Source organism: Babylonia areolata, chromosome 34, assembly GCF_041734735.1.
Source record: "Babylonia areolata isolate BAREFJ2019XMU chromosome 34, ASM4173473v1, whole genome shotgun sequence".
NCBI lineage: Eukaryota > Metazoa > Mollusca > Gastropoda > Neogastropoda > Buccinidae > Babylonia > Babylonia areolata.
The window spans coordinates 23,930,966-23,947,504 of NC_134909.1; the positions used below are offsets into that span (position 1 = coordinate 23,930,966).

The 16,539-nt window shown below is 43.4% G+C and overlaps 1 protein-coding gene across 2 annotated transcripts in view; it reads left to right on the forward strand.

The window, feature by feature from the left end:
- Positions 1-16,539, forward strand: part of LOC143277690 (fibrocystin-L-like) — a 132,119-nt gene that overhangs the window by 94,696 nt on the left and 20,884 nt on the right. For both annotated transcript variants that reach the window (XM_076582610.1, XM_076582611.1), the window contains 11 exons: positions 1,251-1,410; positions 2,753-2,980; positions 3,588-3,839; positions 5,626-5,868; positions 8,199-8,369; positions 9,281-9,517; positions 10,291-10,798; positions 11,952-12,163; positions 13,038-13,203; positions 14,157-14,328; positions 16,306-16,366. In XM_076582610.1, coding sequence (XP_076438725.1) covers positions 1,251-1,410; positions 2,753-2,980; positions 3,588-3,839; positions 5,626-5,868; positions 8,199-8,369; positions 9,281-9,517; positions 10,291-10,798; positions 11,952-12,163; positions 13,038-13,203; positions 14,157-14,328; positions 16,306-16,366 — 2,410 coding nt within the window. The remainder of the gene's footprint in view (positions 1-1,250; positions 1,411-2,752; positions 2,981-3,587; positions 3,840-5,625; positions 5,869-8,198; positions 8,370-9,280; positions 9,518-10,290; positions 10,799-11,951; positions 12,164-13,037; positions 13,204-14,156; positions 14,329-16,305; positions 16,367-16,539) is intronic.

The following is a 16,539-nucleotide window of genomic DNA, read 5'->3' on the forward strand; positions in this document are numbered from 1 at the left end:
GAAGCCGGACTCAGGAAACGGAAGACGGGCGCCTAAAGGCTGCCGTCAGTGGGCTGTACCCAGGTAGGCAGCCTGTTGTGCAAATGACTCCCGTGTTTAGTACAGCACTTAGATCTTGGTCCTCCGACCCGAGGAAGGCGTCATAGAAGTTTTATCATGTCAATCAAAGAAAGGCGAATACTATACCGTGTCTGAGGCACAGGCTACATTCATATTATACAGACACGCAAGTGTGTATTCTGAGCTGGCGCGGCGCTTGCATCTGAGCGCGCGCGTTTCCGCGTGTGGTAAGATATGTTTCTTTGATCATAAATAGTTGGTATGTTTTGAAACGGAAAAATAGTTGAATTAATGTACATACATTATGTAAAGACATTTTTGTTTTTTCCAGTTTGGCGATCTGGACTTGGAAGCACCCACAGACAGACCACCCGTACCACACACACACACACACACACACACACACGCACGCGCACACACACACACACACACACACACACACACACACACACACACACACGCACACACACACACACACACACACACACACTCACACACACACACACACACACACACACACACACACACACACACACACACACACACGCACACACACACACACACACACACACACACACACACTCACACACACACACACACACACACACACACACACACACACACACAGAGTGGCATATATCGTGTTCGTTATCACTGTTGTTTTATGGCTGGATATTGTATTATGCTAAATGAAACTGACGATGCTCAAACGTAAAAAAAAAAAAAAAAAAAAAAAAGAATACACAAGCATGCTTGTCCACAGGCTGGATACATGGTGTGTATATCCATGTCAATCAAAGGAAGACAAATGATACACAGGCAGAATCTATGTCCACAGGTTGGAGACACTGTATATCCATGTCAATCAAAGGAAGACGAATGATACACAGGCAACATCTATGTCCACAGTTGAAGTCACTGCATATCCATGTCAATCAAAGAAAGACGAATGATACACAGGCAGAATCTATGTCCACAGTTGGAGTCACTGTATATCCATGTCAATCAAAGAAAGACGAATGATACACAGGCAACATCTATGTCCACAGTTGGAGTCACTGTATATCCATGTCAATCAAAGGAAGACGAATGATACACAGGCAACATCTATGTCCACAGGTTGGAGACACTGTATATCCATGTCAGTCAAATGAAGATGAATGACTCACAGGCAGAATCTCTGTCCACAGGTTGGAGACACGGTGTGTATCACCCAGAAGGCCAGCAAACCAGACAGGTTGTACGTGCAGGACACCCAGATTGACATGTCCGACTCCCTGCCCACACCTGCCGCTGCCAAGCATGGGGACTGGTACTACGATGAAGACACCGGAAAGATGACGTATTACAGTGAGTCCCAGTGCGCTGTCCATTTCAATTCCTATTCCAGTTTCTCAGGGAGGTGCCCCTGAGTTCGGGCAAAGCCATACTATACAAACGCTACACCACATTTGCGTGGTAGATGCCTGACCAGCAGCGTAACCAAACACGCTCTAAAGCAAGGCTGTGACTGCATGCTTATTATGTTTATGTGTGTATCGGAGTACATTTCTTCCATAGAAGTTTTCTTTGCCAGAGGACAACACCCTCACTGCTGTGTGGTCTGTGTCAGTGCGTCAAGTGCGTGCCGCACTACACACAGGTCCTCGGTTTGTCCTCGGTTTGTCGTCTCATTCGAATGACGAATCAAACTTGGGAGAAAGGGCGAGAGCGGGATTCGAACCCAGACCCTCACGGACTCTTTGTATTGGCAGCTGAGCGTCTTAGCCATTCTGCCATGATACTAACCTCTTCACTGCCACACCCGAGATCAGCGTGTGTCATGATTTTAGAGTGTATTCCCTACGTTTGTTGTGAACTCGAACCCATTCAGCCAGAGAGAGTGTACAGCGTCAGCAGCCTTCCAAGTCATTATTGGTGCTGAAACACGCAGAAAATATCCCCAAATCGAACGGTATACATACTATTTCCTCCAAAGTTACAAGTGTGAACACAGTAAGAAATGCTGTATAAGTTAGCTGCCTTTGCCTGCAGTTTATGTATGTCCAGGAACATGGAAATAGTGTGTGTGTGTGAATGAAACGACTTTAGAGGCCCCATCATGGCAGTGTTGAATGAATTTACTGAACTAAAGTAGGTCACTTCCGAGAGGAAATCCACATTAAGAGTGGTGACTGACTTCTGATTGATTTATCTATTTGTTTATTTGTTTTGTTTATTTATTCGTTTGTTTATTTAATATATTCATTCATTTGTTTATTTATTCATTCATTCATTCATTTTGTTTATGTATTCATTTACTTGTTTATACATATACATACACCACACACACACACACACACACACACACACACACACACACACACACACACACATATATATATATATATATATATATATATATATATATATATATATATATATATATATATATATATATAACCCCAAAAACGGAGTATGGCTACCTACATGGCGGGGTAAAAACGGTCATGCACATAAAAGCCCACTCGTGTGCATACGAGTGAACTTTGGAGTTGTACACCACAAACGAAGAAGAAGAAGGAGAAGAAGAAGAAGAAGAAGAAGAAGAATACATATAATTTCATTTGCTTATTTAAAATATTTTTCATTGATTGATTTATTGATTGATTGATTTGTTTGTTTACTTATCGATTCATTCTTTTCTCCACAGTCAAGAGAATGCCGGATCGTCGGAAGCGAGCGGTTCACATTTACGACAACGATCTGAAAGTGGACTTCCGGGCCTACCGCTGTTACTATGACAACTGTGTCCCTCCGCCTGACCTGGCCACCGTGGACATCACTCCGGACAACGCCATCCCGTGGTCCGCCCAGTCGTCCTGGGCATTCAACGATGACCACAAACCCGTGAAAGGGGACAACGTCACGATTCCGGCCGGTCAGTCTGGCGGTTGTGTCGTCGTCGTCGTTGTTGTTGTTAGAATTATCATCAGGCTTCTTCTTCTTCTTCTTCTTAATCTCCTCCTCCTCCTTCTTCTTCTACTTTTGGTGTTTACGGGACGTCGTGCGCACAATTGCAGACGTTTTGTGTGTGTGTGCAGGCGTGTGTTTGTCAGAAGAAATGGCTGCGCGTCATAGATCGGAACTACTCTTAAGCCATCTTGCTGGACACGTTTACTCTATAATTTCCTCTGATTATTATTCATATTTTAACATTTGTCGGGGGTGGGGGCAGGTGGGGGGGGGTTGTTTTTGTTTTTTTGTTTTTTGTTTGTTTGTTGTTGTTGTTGTTTTTTGCTTTTTGTACTTTTTTGTTTTTTACGAATTGTTATGATATAAATTATGCATTTGTGTGTGTGTGTGTGTGTGTGTGTGTGTGTGTGTGTGTGTGTGTGTGTGTGTGTGTGTGTGTGTGTGTTTGGGTTTTTTTGTTTGTTTGTTTTTGCTATTAAGTAAAACATAACAACAACAACAAAAATCCTTTTAAAAAACGAAAGGCGATGGTTGTTTGGAACTTATCATATTTTCTTTCTATCCTGTTCCAGACAAATGGCTGGTGATCGACGAAGACATCCCTCCTCTGGATTTCCTCATCATAGAGGGAGGCCTGTCGGCTGCTCCAGACGCCTCTCTGGACTTCACCCTGGACGTGAACTACATCATCATCTATGGGCGGTTGGTGATTGGCTGGGAGCAGGAGCCCTTCAACGGAACGGCCAGAATCATCCTCAGGGGGAATCACTCCACCCCTGACTATCCTACCACCAGTGGTGTCGAACTGGGATCGAAATTTATCGGTAGGTCTTTATTTATTTTATTTTCATTTTCATTTTCATTCATTCATTCATTCATTCATTCATTCATTCATTCGTTTATTTGTTAATTTAATCATTTATCTATCTATCTATCTATCTATCTATCTATTTATTCATGTATGTATCTATTTATTTATTCATTTATTTAATCATGTGTTCATTTGTTGTTGTTTGTTTTTACAGATATCTGACCAAGGAATATTTTGGTGGTCGTGTATTACGTGCTAGTGCTCTTGATATATCTGATTGATTTTGTATACTCAGTTACAGCACAGTGATAAGTTCATTGGCAAACACTATCTCTTTCACCGCACATAGGCGATCTCAGTCGACTTGACAGTGTCCTGCGATAGGCGACCTCAGTCGACATACAGGGGTTAGGTTAAAAGGACCGTTTTTTCTCACATAACAAAGAAGGACAGTTGCAGCCTGTTTTACACCACTATAGCATTGACTTACCTTTGCTTCCTGACCCAGTTTGAAGTTAACAACCCCATTGTGTTATTTTGATATAAACCGAAGCCCGTGACAGAGGGCAAGCATCGTATCTAAAATGTTTGTTGCTGGGGAGTGTGTGTTGTGATGAGTCACGTGTTGGTGTCTCTACCACGTCAGGTTCTTCCAGTGTATACTTACCCACATCCATCCATCCATCATTATATCCATCCATCCATCATCATATCCATCCATCATTACATCCATCCAGCCATCATTATATCCATCCATCCATCCATCATTACATCCATCCATCCATCATTATATCCATCCATCCATCATTACATCCATCCATCCATCACTGTATCCATCCATCATCATATCCACCCATCCATCATCATATCCATCCATCATTACATCCATCCATCATTACATCCATCCATCCATCACGGTATCCATCCATCCATTATATCCATCCATACATAATTATATCCATTCATCCATCACGGTATCAATCCGTCTATCAGTATATCCATCCATCCATCATTACATCCATCCATCCATCCATTATATCCATCCATCCATCATTATATCCATTCTTCCATTATTATATCCATCCATCATTACATCCATCCGTCCATCATTATATCCATTCATCCATTATATCCATCCATCCATCATTACATCCATCCATCTATCATTATATTCATCCATCCATTATACCCATCCATCTATTATATACATCCATCCAGGCCTTGAGAAAAAAGAAAAAAAAGAAAAAAAGAAAAAGAAAAAAAAAGTACAAAAAAACAAACAAAAAACAAACAAACAAAAAAACAAACAAACAAGGTTTGCTTAAATGGTATACCGTGTCAGCCCTTCTCGTCATATCTTTTATGCCTCAGGACTGTGGAGAAGAAAACATTTCAATGGCTCATCTGATTTCCATGGTTGATTAAAAATTCATTTTCGTTTCGTTTCGTACTGTTTCCTCTCGTACCTGTTTAAAAATCCTACGATTCTTTGAAGTCGATTGTGTTTAATAACCAAGGTTTGCTTGTATCGTCAACCTTTTCAAAAGGTTTATATTACACACATACACCCTATCTTTTATGTCCCAGGGCTGGATAGAAGATATCATGTAAATTATGTATCTCGTTTCCACGGTTGTAAACAATTTTTGTTAGTTTCGTTTCGTTTTGTCTCGTTTTGTCTCATTCCTGTTTGAAGAACCTATGATTCTTTAAAATCTTTTGTATCCAATAACTGATAATTATTTTGGTCACTTTCTTTTAAAGGCGAACAATAAATGTGTTTTTTTTTTCTTTGACAGCTGTGTATGGTGGCCTTGACCTCCACGGGGTCAAGCCTGACGTAAAGTGGAGCCGCCTCGCCAGCACGGCCAACCCGGGTGACACGACCTTGACCCTTGAGGACTCGGTGACGTGGTCTGTGGGGGACGAGGTGATGATGACGACGACTGACTCTAGTGCCTGGCACACAGAGACCTTCCGTCTGACGGCTGTTTCCGGCAACGTCATCACGCTGAACAGCTCTGTGCAGTACAGGCACACTGGTGAGTCAGCTCTGTGCAGTACAGACATACTGGTGAGTCAGCTCTGTGCGGTACAGACACACTGGTGAGTCAGCTCTGTGCAGTACAGGCATACTGGTGAGTCAGTTCTGTGCAGTACAGACACACTGGTGAGTCAGCTCTGTGCAGTACAGACATACTGTGCAGTACAGACATACTGGTGAGTCAGGTATGTGTAGTACAGACACACTGGTGAGTCAGCTCTGTGCAGTACAGACACACTCGTGAGTCAGCTCTGTGTAGTACAGTACACACTGGTGAGTCAGCTCTGTGCAATTCAGACACACTCGTGAGTCAGCTCTGTGTAGTACAGTACACACTGGTGAGTCAGCTCTGTGCAGTACAGACACACTCGTGAGTCAGCTCTGTGTAGTACAGTACACACTGGTGAGTCAGCTCTGTGCAGTACAGACATACTGGTGAGTCAGCTCTGTGCAGTACAGACATACTGGTGAGTCAGCTCTGTGCAGTACAGACACACTGGTGAGTCAGCTCTGTGCGGTACAGACATACTGGTGAGTCAGCTGTGTGCAGTACAGACACACTGGTGAGTCAGCTCTGTGCAGTACAGACCTACTGGTGAGTCAGCTGTGTGCAGTACAGACATACTGGTGAGTCAGCTCTGTGCAGTACAGACATACTGGTGAGTCAGCTGTGTGCAATACAGACATACTGGTGAGTCAGCTCTGTGTAGTACAGTACACACTGGTGAGTCAGCTCTGTGCAGTACAGACATACTGGTGAGTCAGCTTTGCGTAGTGCAGTACACACTGGTGAGTCAGCTGTGTGCAGTACAGACACACTGGTGTGTCAGCTCTGTGCAGTACAGACCTACTGGTGAGTCAGCTCTGTGCAATACAGACATGCTGGTGAGTCAGCTCTGTGCAGTACAGACATACTGGTAAGTCAGTTCTGTGTAGTACAGTACACACTAGTGAGTCAGGTCTGTACATACTGGTGAGTCAGGTCTGTACACACACTGGTGAGTCAGCTCTTTGTAGTACAGACATACTGGCGAGTCAGCTCTGTGTATTACAGTACACACTGGTTAGTCAGCTCTGTGCACTACAGACACACTTGTGAGTCAGCTGTGTGCAGTACAGTACACACTGGTGAGTCAGGTATGTGCAACACAGACACACTGGTGAGTCAGCTCTGTGCAGTACAGACATACTGGTGAGTCAGCTGTGTGCAGTACAGACACACTGGTGAGTCAGTTCTGTGCAGTACAGACATACTGGTGAGTCAGCTGTGTGCAGTACAGTTATAGTTCAGTGGTGAGACCATACCAGCTGCTATGTGCAGAACAAACATGTCATTGATGAATCAAGTAGTCACGGTTTTATGTTTGCACTTCTGTCATCAAATTATCTGGATGTTTACAATCGTCGTGTTTGAGTCAACTATTTCTTCTTTGCATCGTGAATTGCTGCGGCCGCGCGCGCACGTGTGTGTGTGTGTGTGTGTGTGTGTGTGTGTGTGTGTGTGTGTGTGTGTGTGTGTGTGTGTGTGTGTGTGTGTGTGTGTGTGTGTGTCAGTTTTTCTGTCTGTGCCGATTTGTGAGCTAATTTGTGTGTGTGTGTCAAGTCAAGTCAAGTCAAGTCAAAATGATCTTTATTGAGGGTAAAAGAATAAGCTTATACAGCTTTTTTACATCCTGCCCTCATAAAAAAAGAGAAGAAATTTTTTTTTTTTTTTATTTAAAAAGGAAGAAATGGGGGAAGTGGGGGTCTGGAAAAGATATATGGAAATAAACAATTACAAGAAATACACAAAAATTCTACCGAGAACAACAACAACAACAGAAATAATACAAGCGTAAATAGCAATAAATTTACATATGATACTGACACGATTACGACATGCAATGCGACACTCTTACATCATTAACTTAATTCAGGAAGAAAAGAGAGAGAGGGAAAACGAGAGAGAAAGCTACATACACACACACACACACACACACACACACACACACACACACACACATATATATATATATATATATATATATATATATATATAGAGAGAGAGAGAGAGAGAGAGAGAGAGAGAGAGAGAGAGAGAGAGAGAGAGAGACGGGTAAAGGTAACAGTCGAGAGATGGAAAGGAGACAGAAAGTCAGAAGGACAGAGAAGGTTTAAAGTTAGAAAAATAGACAGACAAGTGTGTGTGTGTGTGTGTGTGTGTGTGTGTGTGTGTGTGTGTGTGTGTGTGTGTGTGTGTGTGTGCTGTGTGTGTGTGTACGTATGGGTGTGTGTGATGTTTATATTATCAACACGGTCCGACCATAAACTGTTGATGTTTTCCGACAGCTCACTCAGAGACACTGACGTCAGGGGACAACTTGAAGCTGACGTCACGCGTGGCTCTGCTGACGCGAAACATCGTCATAGAGGGCGGCAGTTACCCGGATCTGGTCAAGGAGTCTTTTGGCGCCCGTGTGATCGTGGGCAAAACTGTGTTCGATGGAGAATCGAGGAACGGTAAGTCCTGTTTAACTGCATTCCCATAGCCAGCCTCTTTACGTGATGCTAATATATATATATATATATATATATATATATATATATATATATATATATATATATATATATATATATATATATATATATTGTATATTTCTTTTATTTACCGTACTTTCACTCTTTTATATCTGAAAACATCTTCAAATTATTCTTGAGCATATATCATTTGTGCATGATTTTGCAATTATTACTGATTATTCATAAGCCTGTAATATTTCCCCAAAACGTAACGGAATGTCACAATTTCAGTGGTTACAAATACCATTGCATAACACGTACATCCAATGAAATTTTCTAAAAAAAAACCCAAAAAAACCCTGCATATTTTTGGTTACAGTTACCGGAAGTAGTGCTGAATTAACTCTGTCTCCTCAATGCAGAAATTACAAGCGCTGATGTAAGTTGTAAGTTAGAATACCGTTTAGTTACCCAAGGTTGGCAAAAGTTCAATGTGGTATTCCTTCTTCATCCTTGCAAGGTTTTGTTCAAGTGAAACAAACAAACAAAACAACAAACAAAACCAATATATATATATATATATATATATATATATATATATATATATATATATATATATATATATATATATATTATAATTATGCTTCTGTCGAAAAGGCTTTAAAAAGGTAGAGAATATATATTTGGCATTGTTTTTATTTTCACCAAAGGTTTCGCAAAAGTGAAAATCAATAAAATGGCATTGCTTCTTTGCCCACCAAAGGTTTCACAAAAGTGAAAAAAAGAAGAAAAAAAAGAAAAAAAGAAAAAAAAGAAAAGAATATGATAATTATTGCTTCTATGTCCCTCCAACGTTTTAGCAAAGGTGGAGAACACGAAATCCACACAACACGATGTATCCACCCTTTCAGGTTTTGCCAAGGTGGAGGACACGGAGTTTTACCACACTGGTCAGGAGGGGTGGACAGAGCCCTACGACCCCCGCTACTCTCTGGCCTTTGTGGACGTGCTCAGCGACAACACTACCAACTTCTACTCCTACGTCCGTGACAACAGTTTCCACAACGGCTTCTCTCCCGCCATCGGCGTCTTCGCTGTGGACAACCTGGAGGTGTCGGGCAACGTCATTCACCACACGGTCTACCACGGTACGTGACTGGGTGGGGGGTGTACCCATGGTATGTTACTGGGGTGGTGATGTGTGTACCTATGGTAGGTGACTGGGGTGGGGATGTGTGTACCCAGGGTAGGTATTGTGTCTACAACGTCATTCACCACACGGTCTACCACGGTAGGTGACTGGGTTCGGGTTGGGGTGTGTAGCCAGGGGTAGGTGACTGGAGTGGGGTGTGTGTACCCAGGGTAGGTATTGTGTCTACAACGTCATTCACCACATGGTTGACCACGGTAGGTGACTGGGTTGGGGTTGGGGTAGGTTACTGGGGTGGGGGATGTACCCAGGGTAGGTGACTTGGGTTTGGGGTGTCTGTATGGGTAGGTATCCAGGGTAAGTATTGTGTCATTTACCACTGGGTTGGGTGGGTGTTACTGTCCGTTCTCCTATGGGGCGTGACAGGCTCCTTCATGGAAATAGTACCGTGCTGGGAAAGGAGGGGGAAGGGGCAGCATCATATGACGATCCGATTCTCCATTTGATATCCTTTAAACACACACACACACACACATCTACACACACACACACACACACACACACACACACACACACACACACCCGATTCTCCATTTGATATCCTTTAAACACACACACACACACACACACACACACACACACACACACACACACACACACATCAATACTGTGTACACACCAATGGCTGTTAGCAGCACGCAATGCTCAATACCCGCCAGCTTTCTCACGGCACTGACCTTTCCCCTACCCCCACCCCCACACCCCCAACAGCCATCCACACCAACTCTATCGGCACGCGTCTGGAAGGCAACCTGATGGCGCTCAACATCTGGTCGGGGGCTTACCTTGACCGCCTAGAATCCAAGAACATCAACTTCGACCCCGCCGTGGAGGCGATGGACGCGCGAGACCTGGTGCTGCGGGACAACGTGGTGGCGGGCTCCGAGCGGATGGGCTACCACGTGCCGGGCCAGGACTGCTCCACCCAGACCTCGGACCTCTGGACCAACAACGAGGTGCACTCGTGCCTGACGGGCGTGGGCCTCTTCGGCGAGGACACGGCCGTCAGCAGCACGTGCACCAAGTGGAGCGGCTTCCGGGCCTGGCGCAACGCGGACTGGGGGCTGTACCTGTTCAACACAGCCAGCATGGAGGTGGAGGACCTGGTGGGCGTGGAGAATGGGGCCAGCCTGCTGCTCTTCGTCATGGGGCCCTCCTCCACGACACACGACATGGAGGACAAGGCCATCACCGTCAGGGACAGCGTCTTCGTCGGCAGGTGAGAGAGGGGGTCAGGGGGGTGGAGGTGGGGATGGGGGATCCGTCTAGTGAGAGCAGCGGGTTTTACAGGCGGTCAGTTTGGTTAGCTTTACAGGTGGTCAGTTTTGTTAGCTCCACAGGTGGTCAGTTTAGTTAGCTTTACAGGTTGTCTTTACAGGTGCTCAGTTTAGTTAGTTTTACAGGTGGTCTTTACAGCTGATCAGTTTAGTTAGCTTTACAGGTAGTCAGTTTAGTTAGCTGTACAGGTGGTCAGTTTAGTTAGCTTCACATATAGTCAGTTTAGCTACTTTTACAGGTGGTCTTTACAGCTGATCAGTTTAGTTAGCTTTACAGGGGGTCAGTTTAGTTAGCTTTATGGTTGGTCAGTTTCGTTGGCTTTACAGGTGGTCAGTCAGTTTCGTTGGCTTTACAGGTGGTCAGTTTCGTTGGCTTTACAGGTGGTCAGTTTAGTTGGCTTTACAGGTGGTCAGTTTAGTTTGCTTTACGGGTGGTCAGTTTAGTTACTTTTACAGGTGGTCTTTACAGCTGATCAGTTTAGATAGCTTTACGGGGGGGGTCAGTTTAGTTAGCTTTACAGGTGGTCAGTTTAGTTAGCTTTATGGGTGGTCAGTTTAGTTGGCTTTACAGGTGGTCAGTTTCGTTAGCTTCACAGGTGGTCAGTTTAATTAGCTTCACAGGTGGTCAGTTTGGCTGAAATTGTGATTTTACAGTATCAGTATCAGTAGCTCAAGGAGGCGTCACTGCGTTCAGTCAAATCCATAAACGCTACACCACATCTGCCAAGCAGATGCCTGACCAGCAGCGTAACCCAACGCGCTTAGACAGGCCTTGAGAAAAAAAAAAAGAAAAAAAAAGAAAAAAAAGAAGAAAAAACCATAAACAAAGAACTACTACTACTAATGATATGTGTAAGGTGCAAAAACTTGATGAAGTCATCTATAGGCGTACAAAAAAAAGTAAAATAGAATAAATAAATAAATAAATAAATAAATAAATACATATATGAATAAATAACTAGATAACTAACTAACTAACTAATAATAAATAAATAAAAAAAGTAAATAATAATAATAATAATAATAATAATAATAATAATAATAATAATAATAATAAAACCAGTGAACTGACCAACACTCCTGCCTTCCTTACAGAACGTCCAGCTTTGACTGCTCAGAGAACAGCCTGGACAGCAGTGACCCCAACGTCCGCCTGAGCGGACAGGCCCGGGGCTGGAGATACGGATCATGTGGCAGGACTGCCATCGCCTTCCCCAACTTTGTCAACGGCAGCAACGATGCCCCGACTAAGGGTTGGACCAACAGCATGTCTTACCAGGCCCTCAAGGGAATCATGAACATCAACAGTAAGCGGCTCCCCTTTTTCCTGCTGCAGCTATGACGACTTGCGTCATGCGCTTGAACTCCAGTAGAAGCCGAACTATGGTTGGCCACAGTTGAATATGCAGACCTATAGAGACTGACACAAGTTTACAGCATGGCCGTCAGAAAAGTGAGAGATGATTGATCAGTAGTTTCTCCACTGCAATGGGAATTCGTTTACAACTTGGTATTTTGTGAAGGACTATGAGTCTCAAACTAGGAGGCAATATTGCACTAGCTCTTGGTGCTACAACCTTGGGGGCTAGATGGCCTTTGGGAACCATCCCAATGCCCACTGTCTAAAAGCCAATCAGCCGAGAGAGTTGGGGTGTAGCTTGAGGGAGACGCTGTCCACTGTAATCAAGTCAGGCCAGGTAGTCTGGTCAGCAGTAGCCCCCTCTACTGTTCCGATGGTTATAGTCGGACATGTCTGAATTTCACACAGAAATCAGTTGTGCACTGCAATACAATACATTACAATACAATACAATACACTATGGTATATTATGAAAGAAAACGCAGAGTATAGCTTTTGCATGCAGGCATAAACTAACATGGATTGTTACAATTGTTGAATCTTCCCAAATGACCTCATCCTCACTAATTATGACAAAAGAAAAAAGCCCAACAACTTTGTGGGTGTTGTTGACATTGTTTGAAATAGCACCACTCCCGAGATAACTCTGGACAAACGAAAATAGAAAATCTCTAACACTTGTGAGACGAAGCAGAGGGAAAGTTTTGTGTCGTTCTCACGCTGTTTTGGAAAGTCTCGAGGGGGCGTTTGAGGTGTGCTGCACAGCAGGTAAGATGAACAAAGAACACGTTTCTCAGCCCGGAGCCTTTGTGTTTGTGCAGACGTGGTGTTTGAACACTTCACAAGTGACGGTGCCGGCTCTCGTGACGTCATCCTGTCCACCAACCAGGACAATGACGACTTGGTGCATCCAGTGCGTGTCAGTGGCCTCTCCCTTAGTGACGTGGATTCTGACAGCAAAGTATTCTTCCATGATCCTGTTCTAGGGTGAGCAGCTTTATTTCATACTTCCTATCTGTTATTTCATATTTCCCATCTGTCTGTCATCTGTCTGTCTTATTTTTGTCCTGAGAAACGAACAACAACAAATGCAGATGTGAAACACAGTGGTCAGAATAGAGGGCATTGCTGTATTGATAAATTATGGGGTCACAGATTCCCCCTTGGGAATGAATGAATGAATGAATGAATATTTTATTTCACGATTGTTCACCTTGTGGTGATATTGCACAATATATAAAAATCTCAGTCTGGTTTGAGCGTCTTTGATGAGGAAAGGATTCACTATCCCGGGTTAAACAAAACCATCGATTTTTGCAAAACTATACTTTTTAGCAAGACATCTGCCATATTATTCCAATTAATGCAAAGCAAAGTAGTATGAGGTCATCATCATCATAAGTGCCATGATTTCTACAGTTGGGGGGCGAGGGGGTGTGTAGGGTAGAGGGAGGGAGAGAGGGGGGCTTGGGGACAGAAAGAACTATGGTACCCTCCCAACCTTGCTCTGCTGACGGCCGCTGACAAGGTTTGGTAGTGAAAGCTATAAGGAAGTGAGACGATATGTCCAAGATTGTATTTCCCGTCTCACCCCAGTGTGCTTAGCTGGGTCACGTGACCTTCACGGAAGTCTGATTCCAAGGCCACATGATCCCGTGTACGTCCTGTCCACAGTAAAGTCTGTCGGTTGTTTTTGAACAGTTCATGGGGAGGAAAGGTACGTGTTTCACGAGCTTCATACACATGCTGTGCACAGGGTGATTATCCACTCCACAGTATAGTATTGTTTTGTTTTCAAAGAACTATGAATAGAACAGATAGCTACATATTCCACCTGCTTACTGTGCACAATGTGACCAACCACTCCATAGAAAGTCAGTTTTGGTTTCTGAGAACTGTGAATGGAATAGAAAGCTACGTATTTCACGTGCTGTACACAGGAGGATCAACCCCTCGGACTGTGTGGACATGGACTGTGACGGCATGAAGAAGGCTCTGGTGGAAGACACGGACGGATCCCTCCTTGGCAGCCCTGGCTACGTCCTGCCCAACGCGGGATTCGAGTGGGACGGGGATCCGAGACGTGGGATCGGAGACTACAGGATCCCCACGGTGTGTGAAGAGGGTGTGGGCTTTGAACGGAAAAGAGAGAGGGGGAGAGTGCTTGTCTGCGCCTGGATGATACAGATTCGTAATCTAAACGAATATATATTGTTTTATTCAGAATAGTTAAGAATATCACAGATTGACACAAGTTAACAGTTGGGTCAACAGCAAAGTGAGAGCTGTATTATCAGTGGTTTCTCTGTTGCAATGGGAAGTCATTTACGGCTTAATCTTTTGTAAAGGACCATGACTCTCAAACTAGAAGGCAATATTGCACTGGCTCAGTGCTGTAGTCTTGGGGGGCTAGTTGGCCTTTGGGAACCATACTGACTGTCCTTCTCCTTCTGCGTCCACCAGGTCATGCTGCCAGGTAGTCATTTCGGTCTGCAGCACAAAGTCTGCTGCCCTCCGCAGTGCAGCGGGTGGTCCCCCGAGCTTCTCTCGGAGTTCCAACGCACAGGACCAGGTTTCCCTCCTCAGTGCACCAAAAGTTGGGCAGAACTTTAATAAGTGCTCTGCCTGACTGTCCTAAAACCCTCTTGGCCGAGAGAGTGGGGATGTAATTTGGGCAAGACACTCTCCACTATAATCAAATTCTAGCCCAGATAGTCAGGACTGCAGTTAGCTCCTCTGCTGTTCTGATGGTCATAGTCGATGGTCATAGAACACTACTAACTATCATACACTATCATACAGTTAAGAAGAGAAAAAGACAACAAGAATAGAAAGACAGCTTAATAGAATGATGAAGCAGTGGACTGTGCGACCCACTCACTGTGTATTTGACAGCAGCACCCGGGAAACCGACAGCTAGCGCTGATCATGCTGTTCATAGTGACCAACGCGGACCTCAGTGACGACACTTTACGGAGGCAAGCAAATTGGTCCTTGCTGAACCAAAATTGCGCAAATTTGTGTTTGTTGCTGGATATTCAATTATCGATTTCTAAATGATACCTGAAACGATTTTCATCGGATTGGACGCAAATGAAATGGTTTAACTGAACCTTTGTAATGAGTGTAAAACGATGTGTTGATTTTAACAGATTGATTTATAAACTTAATGTAAGTCACCTGAAGCTGAACATTTTTAACGAGTTCACAGCTGAAAATTGCAAATTGTGTTAAATTATTTTAACCTTGGCAAATATTAATGGCATGAACTTAAAGAAGGAATTGCAACTATTCCGCCAGTATAAAATATTTATCTGATCTAATGAAAGATATAACAATTTTATTAGTATGTGTCTCAAAACACATATTTCAATTTTGGCCAAGCATGCCAGCAACGCTAAATAAGGTGACTGTCGCCAAGTGTCCGCAATAAAAACCTGCTTTGTATCATTTTAGTGCCTGATCAAATCTCATCCAGACACTTTGGTAGTGTGGTTTTAGTTACCGCCAAGCCACCACATACAGAACTTTGGAATGTATCACTGTGTGACGAAAAGACAGAACGGTGTAAAATTCAACATGGAACTTGGCCACCATAATTATGATTAGAATAAAATCTACATAATCTGGCAGTGAATGATACACATAATTTATTTTATAAATGTTTGGAGTGTTTTGATTTGTTTTATTTAGTTTTTTTGTGTTTCTTTTAAGGGTCTTTCATTCAAATTTCAAACGGTGTCGCGCCTGTTTTTATGCGCGAGTTATGATCAGTTGGTCTAATGTGAAATGTCGTCTACAACAGCATGTGCCTTTAAGTTAAGCTGAAGTAGTGGGGTACAGTTAGTTTCATGTGGCAAAAAAGTTCATCAATCTTAATTGTATTTTATTATAATGGCAAAAGTATTCACTTTACTAAGAAGTGCAGCTTGAGTAACAACTGGAAGACCCTGAAACAGTGTTTATTGTGTCTGTGGACACAGCCTTTACAATATCATGTCTGGAATACAGTAAAATAGAGGGGTCAGTTGTAGTCTGTGTATGGAAGGCAATGCAGCAGAGTGTTGACACAGTCTGTATCTTTTCCAGGTGATGTTGACAGACACAGACGGCAGCAGGATAGATGCTTCCACCAAATGCCCCAACAAAGGTCAGTTCTCAGTGCTTCCAGTGATGTTCAGGTGTGTCCCACAAGTATGGAATTATAGTGATTACCGTTGTTTGGTTTGTTTTCTTTTCAGGCTGATGAAGATGTCTTTGACTACGGAGGAAAGTGTGAAGTTTTATTGGAATGGCAGTGACTGGATCTGTGAAAAAGAGAAA